The sequence below is a fragment of the Acomys russatus genome, chromosome 29 (genome assembly GCF_903995435.1).
Source record: "Acomys russatus chromosome 29, mAcoRus1.1, whole genome shotgun sequence".
NCBI lineage: Eukaryota > Metazoa > Chordata > Mammalia > Rodentia > Muridae > Acomys > Acomys russatus.
The window spans coordinates 9885641-9900370 of NC_067165.1; the positions used below are offsets into that span (position 1 = coordinate 9885641).

At 43.7% G+C, this 14730-nt stretch overlaps 1 protein-coding gene across 1 annotated transcript in view; it reads left to right on the top strand.

The window, feature by feature from the left end:
• Positions 1-14730, top strand: part of Agbl4 (AGBL carboxypeptidase 4) — a 1177749-nt gene that overhangs the window by 1088593 nt on the left and 74426 nt on the right. The window contains exon 9 of the mRNA XM_051171890.1: positions 1005-1116. Within this exon, the coding sequence (XP_051027847.1) occupies positions 1005-1116 (112 nt within the window). The remainder of the gene's footprint in view (positions 1-1004; positions 1117-14730) is intronic.

Below are 14730 nucleotides of genomic sequence, written 5' to 3' on the forward strand. Positions count from 1 at the left end.
TGGACTGGACAAAGACACAGAAATTATTTGAAATGTGAGCAAACACAACGGTTTTGAAAGTTGTTCTGTAGCCTGGTCTATCCCGGAGAGGGTGCATGTTGTATGAAGGCATAGGCGAGCCTAGAGAATGTGCCTTTACTTAAGGGGAACAAGAGATGGGAAAGGTAGCAAACCAAGGTCATAATTATACTTGCCCCAGTGGCATGATTAAGGGAGGGTGTGGAGGAGATAATTTAGGTAGGCAGCATTCTCCAGGTGACACTGGAGCCAAGACCGAAATAAGCAAGAGAGTGAGTCACTCAGGGAACTGGAGAAGAAGCATCTGGGTGAAAGAACAGCCTGGCACTGTCCTTGAGGAAGGACATGCCTGCTGTGGTGGAAGAACATGAGAGGGACAGTAGCTGGTACAAAGCAGCAAGATGGATGGTGGAAGCAGCTGAGACCAAAAAGGCTAATGTGCTAGATGACGTGGGACCTCTAGCCTATTGTGAAGACCTGGGACTTTATACCCAAGGAAACTGGGATTTGACTTATGTAATAAGGAGATCTGGTCATTGTGTGAAAGACTGGAGAGGAAGGAGGCAAGAATGGAAACAAGAAGACCCCCAAGCTCAGGTGCTATCTATAGAAATGATTTTTAAATGTTGGTACATTTTGGAGACAATAGATTAGCAATAGGTATGAAACACAAAGGAGTAATGGAGACACTCAGGGATGCCAGCAGTTCTGGCCTGAGAATTTTCTTTCATCTGCACTGTTCAATGTTCATAAGTATCAAAGCGAGACTGCACCATGGAAGTATTTTTGAATCTATCTGTAATTCAGTGTCTTCTATAAGTTTGGGATTATTGATATTGATAGCATGAAATTAATAAACTGTTTACAATTATATCTGGGAGACAATAAGTGAGCCAAAAGTGACTCTTGCTCTCTTCACTGTACTGCGTATGTGGAAAGCGCACCTTGTCCCATCTATACTGACTCTTACTTTGGACTTGGTCTAGATGCTCCCTGATGGGGTTTGATCTGAATCGTCACTGGCTGGATCCCTCTCCATGGGCCCACCCCACCCTGCATGGAGTGAAACAGCTCATCATCAAGATGTACAATGACCCAGTGAGTAGCTGGATGCCCTCAGCAGCTGCTGGCTAATGGGCACATCTGGGAATCGAAGATTGCATGGGGGAAGTCCTCAGGCAGCTTTAATTGGGATTACATGAGCAAAATCAGGAATATGCTAAGCATGTTCATGTCTGAATTTTACAGACCCAGTGCCATCTCTGACTTCTTTCTTCTTCCCACTACTCATAAATATTGGCTCGATTGTGGTAGTATCAGGAAGTAATGGAAATACAATGCAGCACACCTTATTTGTGAAGGCTGCTGGATGAAAAATCAAAGAAATGAAGCGTGAATTAGTATAAAAATAGAGAATTTAATGGAATACCAGTGGTATATAATAAGCGTGAAGAGTGTAGACTGGCCTGCTCCACAGATAGAAAATACGGCTGCCGTGTGTCCCACCTGGTGACTCCCACTTTTTCCTTGACTTGCTCTCATTTTCCCATCCTAAGAATGATGTAGCTGGCCTAGTTTGGAGTACAGTTGTACATCTGGCCAGTTGGGTGGCCAAAGAAGCAAGAGTGTATCAAAATGGCACTGTCTTGTGGCCCATGTGATGGGAGCTGGGTCTCTGGGGTTAGAGAAGAGGGCCCACTGTCCTAGAAGAAAGACGGGAAGCATCTTCTTTCTTCACAGATCCACACATTGTGTTTTCTCAGATGACTAAGTTGTTGCTAGCGAAAGTCAGAGAAGATAGTGGGGGTTTGTATAGTAGTGTGGAGAAGGAGACAGATGAGAGTCATAGCAGACCTTTATGCTAAGGAGTGATGAAACACGCAGGCAGAGGTAGTGCCATAGGGAAATAGAACTGTGTAGCAAGTTATAGCTGCCTCAGGACAGAGTATGTGACCCAGGAGCTATCCCTTACTGAAAGTGGTCAATGAGAAGTGAAACTGTACTATTAAAAAATGGTGCATAGAGGAGACACAATTGTTTGGATGACATTCCAGTAAAATTATACCCAAGCCCTTCCCAACCACGATGGTTATGGTTTTGATGTCCCCTTAACTGCATATCAAGTGACAGATGGTGACAGCTAAGGCAAGTATCCAGAGTTGGGGTACTTCAGAGATGCACCAGTGTGCCCTGTTCTCCTTACACTGATGAAGGTGCCAATAAAAATGTATCTAATTAGAGTGACATGACTCTGAGCTTAAAGTCAAACACACACATTAGAGCAAAGATAAATGCAAAATTAGGTTTTCATTTTTCTGACAAGACCCAGCTATCCCACTCCTTGGAATATACCCAGAAAATGCCCTATCACACAACAGGGACATATGCTCAACCATGTTCATAGCTGCTTTATACATAATAGCCAGCACATGGAAACAGCCTAAGTGACCCTTAGTAGAAGAATGGACTAAGAAACTGTGGTATATTTACATGATGGAATACTACTCAGCTATTATAAACAAGGAATTCCCGAAATTTGTGGACAAATGGATTGATCTAGAAATTATTATAATGAGTGAGTTCACCCAGAAGCAAAAAGAGACAAACGGTATATACTCACTTATATCAAAACACTAGTCCAAGGGATACATACCATGAAAAACTTTACTTACCAAGAAAGTGGGTCAGAGGAGAGGACATCCTATTGAGACTTTAGGCGAGAGTAACATGGAAGAATAAGGAAATAGTAGGACCCACAGGGTCCTGGAAACCTACAAGAAGAACTTTATGTCAGGCAAATCTGGGTCCTGGGGTCCTCCCTAAACTAAGGCACCAGCCAAGGAGAATATAGGCAGTAAGCTTCGAACCCCTACCAAGACCTAGCCGACGAACAGGATATGCTCCACCGTTGAGTGGAGAGTGAGATCTGACTCTCACACGAACTCTGGTGCCCCTTTTCTGACCACGTCCCCTGGATGGGGAGGCCTGGCGGCACTCAGAGGAAGGATAGCAAGTTACCAAGAAGAGACTCGATACTCTAAGAGCATATATAGGGGGGAGGAGGTCTCCCTCAATCACAGACATAGGGGAGGGGAGAAGGGGGGAAGTGGGAGGGAGGGAAGAATGGGAGGAAACAGGGGAAGGGCTAACAATCGAGATGTATATGAATAAAATAATAAAATGGAAAAAAAAGAAATTTAATGAAAAAAATTAGGTTTTCAGGTACAACATTGTTACCTTGATTTTAAAACTATCATTTCTTTTAAAAAATCATTTCTCTCTCTCTCTCTCTCTCTCTCTCTCTCTCTCTCTCTCTCTCTCTCTCTCTCTCTCTCTCTCTGTATATATATATCTGTGTGTGTGTGTACATATACATTTGCCACAGCATGCATGTAGGGGTCAGAGGACAATTTATGCAAGTCAATCCTCTCCTTTCAGGATTTGGGTGCTGGATAACCCAATTCAGGCCATCAGGCTTAGGGACAAGCACTTTTACCCAGGGAGCCATCTCACTGGCTCAGAGACACTATTTTCTTGATTGTGGCTGTGACTTCTTTTTTCCTGGGTTCTTTGCTAGACAACTTTCTCTGTCAGGGCTTGGAATGACCAGAGCTTTAGTACATGGCTTCCTTCTCCAGCTCATTAGTGCCACAATTAGAAGCCAGCTGTGTGCATCCAACCCCTTATTATGCTGAGTTCTCCAGGCTGTCCTGTATCCATACATTTCAGATAGGAGAGATGCATTGCATTTTCTCAGGAAGCACCTGTAGTCTGTGGAGTTCTCCCGCTGCCCCCAAGCTTCTGGACTGGTTCTTGCTTCCCCATTAATTTTATGCCTTTTCCTGCTGCTACCTCCTTCTCAAGGAGAATAACTGGACAGTTAGCTTTCCCTGTCTGGCTAGTAAAAGATGCTCAGCAGCTACTTGTCGATTGGTTTTAGTTGAATATGACAACCCCATTGTGCCAAAAGTAATATTGTTTGTAGGTGCAAAACTGTCACCATAGAGAGGATGGTGTAATAAGGCTTAAGACTAGATTCTGGGCCAGGAGGTGCAGCAAAGTGGGATCAGTGAACAAAGAGGTGTTTTAGATGAATCCAAAGAAAAGAGATGGCAAGGAGGAAGTGGAAGGGAGAGGGACTGCTTTAGTTAATGTTCTATGGTTGCGAAGAGACATCATGACCAGGGCAGTTCTTATAAAAGAAGGTGTTTAATTAGGCTGTGCTTGCAGTTTCAGAGGTTTAGTCAATTTTTATCATGAAGGGAAGCATGACATGGCAGGGCACAGGCAGATACAATGCTGGAGATGGAGCTGAGAGTTCTACATCTAGATTTGCAGGCAGCAGGAAGAGAGAGCCACTGGGGTGGGCTTGGACTTCTGAAACTGCAAAGCCCACCCTGCAGTGGCACACTCCCTCCAACAAGGTCACACGTACTCCAGCAAGACCACACCTCCTAACAATGCCACTCTCTAAGCATTTAGATATATGAACCTATGGAGGCCATTCGCATTTATACAACCACAGGGACCGAAGGAACCCCAGACTACTTAAGATGTAGAAATTGGAGCCTGCCATAGCCATCTTCAATTAGAAGCTCTTGATTTTCTCACTAATGACTAGATATTCATTTGTGTTTCAATACATAGCTCAGGCAAAGCTGAACTATAGAGATAGTAGGACATTGCTGATGGCACATGTCGACTTATCATTAGCTGTTTAGCTGTCAGTAAATATGCTTTGTTGCTAAGACAACAGTATAAGCTTCCTTCTTCCCAGAAGTCTACACCTTTCTGCCCCTAACAGGACATTAATAAAAAGTGAAGCTGATTCCAAACAGGATCCCTGATACCACACTGTTCTCTTTGTTCTTTTATCCTTACTGCTTTTTTGTGAGATAAACTGCTTAGCATGGCATGCATTTATTTTCTCCGAGCCTCCATGAGCCTGAGATGCAGGAGACAAGCGTTACAGAAGGTTGTTCTAAGCATATTTTATGGAGGTAAATAGAATGTATAAGAACCCAAGCTAGGAGGCAACACTGGGTTGATGCAAGAAAGATCCACAGGGAATGGACACCTTTCTAAGTGGAAAATGCCAACATCTGCAGACAAACTCAGAAGACTGAACTGGAGGTAGAAAGAAGAACAAAGAAACAGCTATATGATTCAGGAAGCAGCGTGGGCTTTATTTTCATGGAAGTTTAAGCAGGAGAATGACAGAACCCATCTCCTCTGGTGAGGAGCCTGCTGATGGTAGCTGAGGAAAGAGGAGGGATAGATGCACTATGGTAGGAAGGAAACATGAGGACCACTCTTGGTAACCAATGGGAGAGAAAGGAATTTGCAGTTTGTCCATGGTTTGGTTTGGGCCACACTGTGGAATTTGCTAGCCTTCCTGGGAATTCCAGAAAAATTAGCATGTATAGGAAAGGTAACAGGTGACACAGGACAACAGATGTGCTCTGTTTGAAGTTAAGTAGGAATAAAAGGTACAATCTGTAACTTAAGTCCCTGGAAGGAGCCATTCCGTGTCCTTCTCAGTGAACAATGACAGCCTCCTGTCCTCCTGCTTGTGGTGGTATTTGCTTCAAAGGCAGCTTTCCTAGCCCCAGGCTCACTAAACCCTTCGCCCCCAATGAGGACATTTGACATTAAATTATGCTCTTGCAATAGGTGTGTTTAACCCAGAGGACTTCACTCGAGCCGAGATACAAAATGTTTCATGTTCCACTTCCATGATAGCTCCCTCTGCACAGGGTGACTTGTTTACCAGCTCTGATCGATTGTTCCCTGAGGGCAGAGTCTCACTAATTTCTCAGAGTCCCTGGTGTTCAGCAGAGCTCAGGCTGTGAGTAAGCAGGTGCTCAGCATAAATGTTGAGCAAGTGACAGAATGAGCCTAGGCCCTCTATTTCTTCTTAGATTTCTCTGAAGAAGAGCATTGGTATAACCTAAGCTGCCCACTATCATCATTACTGTGCACTCTGACTGAGAAGCTGATCTGGTGGTTCAGTCTCTCCTGAGTTCACGTACAGCTGGCTGAGGTCATCCCAACCCCCAAGGGACAGAAGCATGGAAGATATCACTCAGTGCCTTTCCTAGAATACACACACTTCACATTGTCTTCAGTGACTCACTCCACCCTTAGACTCTGCCTACTCCATCTTACATAACCACCATTGAGATCCGTCGCCTCTGAACACCAACGGCTCTGTTTGGCTCCAGGTTCCTTGTCTCACCAGTCCCCAACTTGTCCCCACCAACTGATCCAACTTATTTGGGGGTACCACTTAGATATTCTGCTACCTTTAGTGTGGTGAAGACCAATGAAACCAATTTAGGTCTTTTTCTTCCCATTCTGATTTTAAGTCTGTGAGCTTTGTCCCTTCCCTAAGTAATTGGAAACTAGAAATGCCATCCCCTTCTGGGCAAGAACTCATCCCCTAACCAAGGGAGTGTCACTTTATTGCAGCATATACCATGCAGAATGGAGCATACAGAATATGGCAATACCTGTATGACATAATTAGCCACAGAGCTAGAGCCACTCTTACATAAAGCCTTCCTCTGATATCTACATCCAGTTATGACCTTAAGTTCAGGTGTAAGCCCACCCGTAGAAGATTATGCTAGGACCATCCACCTGCAGCCCTGCTAAGAGTTAGCATCTGCCTATGAGGTATACCTTGAGTAGCCAGAAAGGACAGACCCTTATGACGTTTTAGAGCAAGGCACTGAGGCGAGTATGTTATAACAAACACACCAAGGTACTTTAGAAATATGGGACTAGGGACACTGTTCCAAGTGGGCCTGCAGGTGGGTAGTATCAAAGGCAGTTTAAGGAGTGTACCCAAGACTGGAGCTTTAAGAGTGGGTCATACTTCATGAGGTGCCTGTGAATTTGGAGAGGAGAGATATTGAAGAAAAGAAGAGAGGGCGTTCCAAGAGAGCAAAACTATGGAATAAAGTGGGAGGCCTAGCTGTTGGGGCTAGCCTGTAGGATTTATCATGAGCTTCTGTGCGAGGGCAGCTGAGTGACAGTCTGAGGATACCCACGTGTGGGTTTGTACATCAGGCCAAAGAGCTAACATCTAAGCATCAGGCATTCTTTTAAATAGATTTTTAATCAAATTACATATTGTACATGTGGGAAAAAAAAAGGTTAAAAGCAGTGGAATAAAACACAGCCAGTCAGGAATATTCCAGAATATTCCCCTTCTCAATTTGATAAGTAGAACAGTCAAGGGAGAGCCAAAAAAGCTGATAAAGCAACAGAGAAATCAATGAGTAAAATTTTGGCCCATTCAGCTCCTCATATTCAGTTAAGAAAGTACAGAGTCTCATTTTAAGTTAAATCCAACCAGGTCTCCCTCCCTTGCCTCAGAGCCTTTCAATGACTCCTGATTACCTCCCTCAGAAAGGCCAGCATCCCCTGGCCTGCTGTCCAAGGCCATGCCTGCTCTGTTCATTTTCTGTGCCCCCAGGACCTAGCACAGAACCTGGCACTGCAGAGAGTGTTCTGTTGAATGATGAATGAACTGATGAATAAAGAATAGATGTTTCAGAAAACTACTGAGGCTGCAGTATGCAAAGTGGAGCAAAGGATCTCAGGCCACGAATGAAGAAGAAAGCACGGTTGCAATAGTGTGGATGAAGGACACCCAAATCTGCTTGCAGGGAGGCCAGGAAGGTGCTGATCACTCCAGGATTTGGCTGAGGGAGGGGAACCGGTTGCCTCCAGCCCCTCTCCCTTGTCCCAAAGCTACTCCCAAACCTAAGTGCTGATTTTTTTTTTTTATCCCTGTAGTTTCTACAATCCAAGAAGATTTTTCCTTTTCCTGAAAGAGAAAAGCCCCCTCAGCCACTGCTGGTGTTGCTATAACAACTTGGCTGCAGTTCTTTAGACAGATCCATTTCCTTAAATCATTTAAGGAAAATTAGCTGCCATAACAACATGGAGCGACTTTGAAAATAGACCAACAAAGGGCTGGGTGGCTCCTCCTCCATTCTGTGCCTCCTGGAGTCTTCCAGATAAGCTGCTCTCTTTCTGTCAAATGAATGAATAAATTATAAAACACTTACTTGACAAACAGAGAAGTTGGTGACATGGTCAAATAAGAAATAGAACCATCACCCATTCATACGTGCCCATAAAATACACAAAAATACAGATACAAATGCCACAAAGAAGCATGTAGGAAAATGGATACATTCATATACATAAAATGGAAAATGTATACACAAAAAATATATAAGCATGGTAAATAAAAGCAGATGCGCAGGCAAGTGTAGGGATGTGTGTGATTATACAAAGGATTGGAATGCAAACACAGGGTCAGCCTCTGCTTCATCATTCACTTAAAATGGAAAGACAAGCACATGGTTTGTGTGAACTGTTTCTAGGGTTCTGGGTCAGCAGACAAGAAGGCCCTGAGATGGCACCTCCTCCTGGGGAATTTGTGTGTTCATAGATGCCAGGCCTCTAGTGTCTGGTCAGGGAGGTGAGCAAACCTACCTTAGAAATTGGAGGTGCCCCCACCCCTAACGGTAAGAGAGTAGGGGGAGGGGTGGCATTTTGAATGAAATGATTCCTTGCCCCACATTGCAAATTGTATCTTTCTGTGAGGAAAGGCAACATCACAGCCCTGAAAACCCATATCACTGACACATTTGAGCCTCACGGAGGTCTCCATGCCTTCGTGCCAGCTCCATGTCTACGATGTTGCTATCCCAGAGTCCCTTGTAGAGCAGCTGAAACTGTGTGTGTGTGTGTGGTTTTTTAATTGTGTAGCTAAACTAACTACTCATTTATTAAGAGCTTTCAGGCAAGCGACTCCTCAAACCCAGGCTTTTAAATCTCCATCTATATACCGTAAGGGGTCAAAGGATGATGTCCAACACATCATTCCAGACACACAGCCAGTGTCAGTTTGGACTCATCTGTTGTCTATACTGCACAATCCACTCACTGAGACACAGAATTTCTATAAGCCACAAAAGTTCCAGCTGCCACCCATGATGGCCAGCCTGATACATGTCAACAAAAGTGTTTAGCATATAAGCTCTGTAGTTTCCTAAGCACCAGAGTGCCCCTCTGCTAGCAAGAAGGGACACCTCCTGGCCTGGCTGACTCACCAGCAGTACAGGAGCATTTTCTAAAGAGAGATGGAAAGGGATGTTCAGAATTTGGTCACCTGCTAGAGGTTTGTTTCATAAGGGGACAATTCAGTGTGTCCATAGTACTACCAGAGGCCACACTTAGATATACTCAAGCATTTTCCCACTCCTAAAACGGCCCAGAAAAACCAGTAAATAACCACAGAAAAGAAGGTTCAATACGGTAGTAAAAACTTGAAATAGATAAAATGTTGTTCAGGGAATCTGAAAACAGAGGGCCATGATTCATGAAAATTTTATAGTTTTCCCAGTGCTTTGAGATAGTTTATGAAAGTTTGAGGGATTTGAAAAGAAACTACCATTTTTTTTAAAGGGTAACTTCTCCCACCCATGATAAAATATGGGTCTATTATTTGTTTTTAATAAAGTAGATTATAACTTTGGCTCTTTGGCAGAAAGCAAGGTGAAAAGATGACTTTTGCTTCAGAATACCGTTCCTGTGGAGCTAGTGGCCCTCTGCAACATCTTTCATCCTGAATGGCCCAAGGTACCTCTTATCAACTGACTGGATACAAATTGCTCAATTTCATGGGGGAACAACAGAGTTTCTTGAGGGTTCTTTTTAAGTCAAATCCCTTTAACTCCTTACACCTCAATTCTCTGGAAACAAAGAATCTCCAGCCATCTCCTCCGCTTCCTATAAGGAATGGATAGTATGCGTAAACTTTTATTAACAGCATACAGGAAATGGAGCCGTTATCTTATGACCTTGGCTAAGTACTTTTCATCCAGTCCTCACACCTCTAGCTCCCACACTCCACCATAAATTATTACCTTTTTGAAGCCATGTAGTTTGCCTTAATCATTTCTATGTCCCCAACACTCAGAACAAAGTGAAGGCCCTCAATGAATGCTGAGAGAGGGGTAGCAGAAAGGCCAGCAGAGAAGAAGAAATCTTCTCATTAAAGCCTGGGTTCTAACAGGAATGGGATTCTCAACAATGAATAGGGACCTAGGAGGATAGGTCAGTGGGTAAAACCATTTAACACAAGCATGAGGACCTGAGTTCACACCTCCAGAATCCAAATAAAGCCAGGAGCAATTGTATGGGTCTGTAGTTCTAATGCTACTATGACAAGATGGGAGGCAGAGAAAGAATGCGTGGAAGCACACACACACACACACACACACACACACAGAGAGAGAGAGAGAGAGAGAGAGAGAGAGAGAGAGAGAGAGAGAGAGATTTAGAAAGTAGATAGACCTTTGATTAGTAATGAGGAAAAATAATCTTCTACATAAGACTAGAGACATATCTAAGTGGTTAAGAGCACTGGCTGCTCTTCAAAAGAACCCAGATTGTATTCCCAGCACCCATGTGGTAGCTCACAACCATCCATAGCCTCAGTTTCAGGAGATCAAATACCCCCTCCTGGCCTCTGCAGCATGAGGCACACACATGATACACAGACAAAATGCAAGCAATGCACCCATACACATCAAATGTGTCTTTAAAAAAAATCTAAACAAGAGACATTCCCTAAACTCTCCAGAACCCACCTTCAAACCCATTTTCCCCAAGTTTTTGTTTTTACATCTTCTTTACACAGTAAGACCCCACACTTCACTTTTCTGTAAATATTAAAAACTCAACTTTTTTAACCTGTTATTTTTTTTTCTATAAACATTGATAGAGGGTATTCCATGGGCATGATGCTTTAATCTTATCTCATATGCCCTAGAGGCTCCATATTCTCCACCACATGGCAAATCCCCCAGCACAGGACTTGCCTTGTCTCTGTTGCTTTGGACATGACCCGGTGGCCTGCAGAACCACTTAAGAAGTCAGTCTCTCCAGAGGGGAGTTGTTTGAGTTCTACCCACTCCTGACAGAGCTGGCTACACCCTTACTCAAACTACACGCCATGCGGAGCTTTAGTGACCGCCGTCTGCTTCCTTTTGACTGTGAGCCCTTTTAATCTTCTTTCTGTATCACCTGGCACAGTTCACCCCTCAGTAGACCCCAAATGAAGGCTTGGGAAAAGAGATCTTGAGTAACTCTCCCTCATTTCACCCTTCAATCCTCGGCATGACAGAGTAGAGATATCCCTGAAGAAACCACAGTATTTAGCCATCCACAGTCCCCTCTCACTGTGCTGTGTTTTCACGGACATTTTGTCTTCTTTCTTTTCCCTTTCTTGCTCCTGCTGATCCTCTGTTATAAAAAAAAAAAAAAACTCCCGCATTTGGATGACGACATTTTTACTCAGGTTTAAATTCTGGAAATTCTGGAAATTCTGGAGTGTTTGAATCCAGCCATATAGAACCCTATGCTGAATTCACGAGTGCTAGCGTTGTTCCTTTCACTTCCTCCCCATTACCGCTATCTATTCTTTCTATCTTGGCTTCTCAGTTAGACCAAGCTTTGGTCCCCATCCTCCCTATATCATGGCTAAACCATTATGAGCCAAAAGGAGGCTCTGAACATGCTCTGACACCTCAGTCTACCCCTGAGTCAACTCTTCTCATCAGCTGGTGTTGTCCGTCTCCCCCCTCCCACACCTTTCTCCTTCTGTGCCCTTGTCTTAGCGGGATGGGATCTACTATACAGTCTGCTACCCTATTAGACGCCATGCTGATCAAGCCTATAACAGAGTACAGGTTTCGTTCTTGGATGTTTTGTGTTTAACATGTGTGGAACTTCGGGGAGAGTTATTTTTGGTTGTTGCTGTTTGGAGGCTCTGGAGCCCAGGATGGATTCATGCTGGTACATCAAATAGCATATTGCATTTCAGAAACTGGCCTTAGCCATGGGAAATCAAGGAAGCCAGATGCCTAATTACTCCATTATTTACTGTGGTGAAGAGAGCTGAATTCTGATGAAAGGACCAGACTAATCACGGCTTCCAGAAAAAACTGGACTGTTTAACCTTTTATCAGGAAACAAGCCCTACCCTCCTGAAGTACCAATGCCTATTTCCCTAGCCCCACAGCAGTCCCACGTGTCTGACTGTAAGGATGCTTATCAACCTGAACACAGCCTCACCCTCTGGCCGATGAGCCTCCATGCTCTCCCATTCCTTAAGTCATTGCAAGTTTGTGCTGTGTCACATCATGCCTGGTAAAGGGTGTAGATGAAAGAACTTCTTTGTACTCTTCAAAGGCAAAAGGGAATTCATTCACCCATTCGTCAAACATTTCCCAAGCATAAGCACTGTACATTGCATCACAAAGGCCAACTGAACCCAGTCTTTCCCTTACAGCATCTAGATGCAGGCGGGCAGTGGTCCTCAAGCTGCTTACAGAAAATCTGCAAGGGATCTGAGAAACCCCTCATGCTTTATAACAGAGCAGACAAGTCCTGTGGTTTAAGGCCTCAATCTTAGGCCTGAGGTCTAAACCTCAATTCAACACCCAGTGTCTTAGCTATTCTGGACCGGATAGGCCCCTTAGCTGTTTTAAGTTTCAGTGTCTTCATTTGTAGGAGGTTATTGTGAGGAGTAAATTAGGAGATTCTTGTGACTAGGCACATATCCTGAAAAAAGCATGCTAACTGGAAAGGCTATGGATACAGGAGTCTTTTGGAGAATGAAATGTGCCAACTTAGTGGTTCAGAGCACCAGACCAAGTCAACCTATGATTACACACATGTTGGCACATGTCATGCTGGACAAGGTCTCTGAGTGCCAATGGTAACAAACCAGGGTTGAACCAGATTTAGGGGCAGACAAGCTCCCTCAGGGGACTGAGTCTAAAGAAAATAGTCCAGCGTGAATAAGGATTTGTATTTTTAAAAACCCAGCAAGAGTTTTGAAGGATGAGTGGAAGTTGTTTAGTCAGCCCGGGAGGAGCATCACAGCAGAACTAGGACAGGGCTCTCAGGCAGGAGAACAGGGGTAACTGTAAATCCGGCTGCTGGGCTGGAGGAAGCACGGGAGGCAAGGCTGGCTTGCAGACAGCGACCTGTCAGTGGCTAAGAGCCCATGAGCTACCTCAGTGTGTTTGCACTAGAGACTGAAAGTCCCAGAGAACCACCAGTCGGCGAGAAAGGGGTCATAATTCAAAAGAAAGAGAAAAAAAAACTATTCCTCTGAACAGTTTGGCTTCAACTTTACTGTTGGGTTGGTAGCTTTACACCAGCCATTGTAATATTTTAGAAACAAGAAAATAATCTGAAGTGTGAAGAAGAATCTATGCAAAAAAAAAAAAAAAAAGAAAGAGGCCACAGAATTATTATGTGTATATAGTAAAAAGAAAAACTGAGGAAAATACAAATGCCTAACAGTAGGAAACTGATTAAATGAATCATAGTACATTCATATAATGGATGTTTATGATGAGATCATAATATTGGGAACGGCACATGCTGTAATTTTAAGTGAAAAAAAAGCTGACTGAGTTGCACATATGTATTATGTTACGACAAACATAACAACTAGGTTTAAAACACACAAATAGAGTAGCAAGCTAGATGCTAGCAGCAGTATTTCTAGGCGCCAGGGGGCTCCCCCCTTGCTTCTTAATACTCTCAATAATTTTCTATAAGTACAGGTTATCTTTGCAACTGGAAAACACTGTAGAAGGAGAAAGGGACCTGCTACATAGTTATGCTCCTCATTCAGTCATGTAGTTCTCCTTAGGGGAACCTGTCACACCCACATTATGTAAGAGAACCTGGTTCAATACCTAGACTTCCTTCCACCCATCTATCCATCCACCCAATTGCTGTCCCTTTCTGTTCAGAAAGTCTAGCATGTCTTACCCTCCTGCTCATCCCTCTCTAGAAGCACACTGTTGAATTTCCCCCTTCCTTCCCTGGAGCACACACCCACGTTGTGCTCTCTTCCTGTTTTGGCCCCTTCTTGATCTATTAAGTCTTTCACCTTACCGCATTGTGCTATATTGGCCAGGAGAACTGGAGAAAGACTCTAATGTCCTATGGGTGAAGAGCATATACTCTTTAGTCAAAGCTTCCCTATAGCCTCTGATTCTTTATCTCTCTGCCTCTCAGTGACCTTATCTGTGTAATATGGCAGTGCCATCTCTTCAGAGAACTGTTGTAAAGATAAAAAAGTCACCCTGGCCATTCCCAACCCCCAATCCTGACTATTTTCCTTTTGTAATTGGGGTATAGTCTACCCAGTCCCCTAAGTCTTTATCCCTTAGGGTTTTCTGCTTTTGTTCCATTTTCTTCTATGTGAATTCACAGTTTGTCCTGCAGAGGGCAAACACATTCTTTCATCCCTCCTTTGGAGGTATGTGTGCATGTTGGAGCCACTTGTGGTCATCCCTAAATGTTGGCAATGTCTTTAAATGAATATTAACCATTGATTCTCAACCTGTGGTTCATGATCCCTTTTGGGAGTCAAATAATTCATTTAGAAGGGTCGCCTAAGACCATCAAAAATACAGATATTTACATTATGATTCATCACAGTAGCAAAATTGCAGTTATGAAGCGGCAGCAAAAATTATTTTGTGGCTGGGGGTCACTACAACATGAGGAACTCTGTATTTAAGGGGCGCAGCATTAGGGAGGTTGAGAACCCCTGCAATAAATGTTACCCTCCAGATCCCCTAGGAGCACTTAAGACAG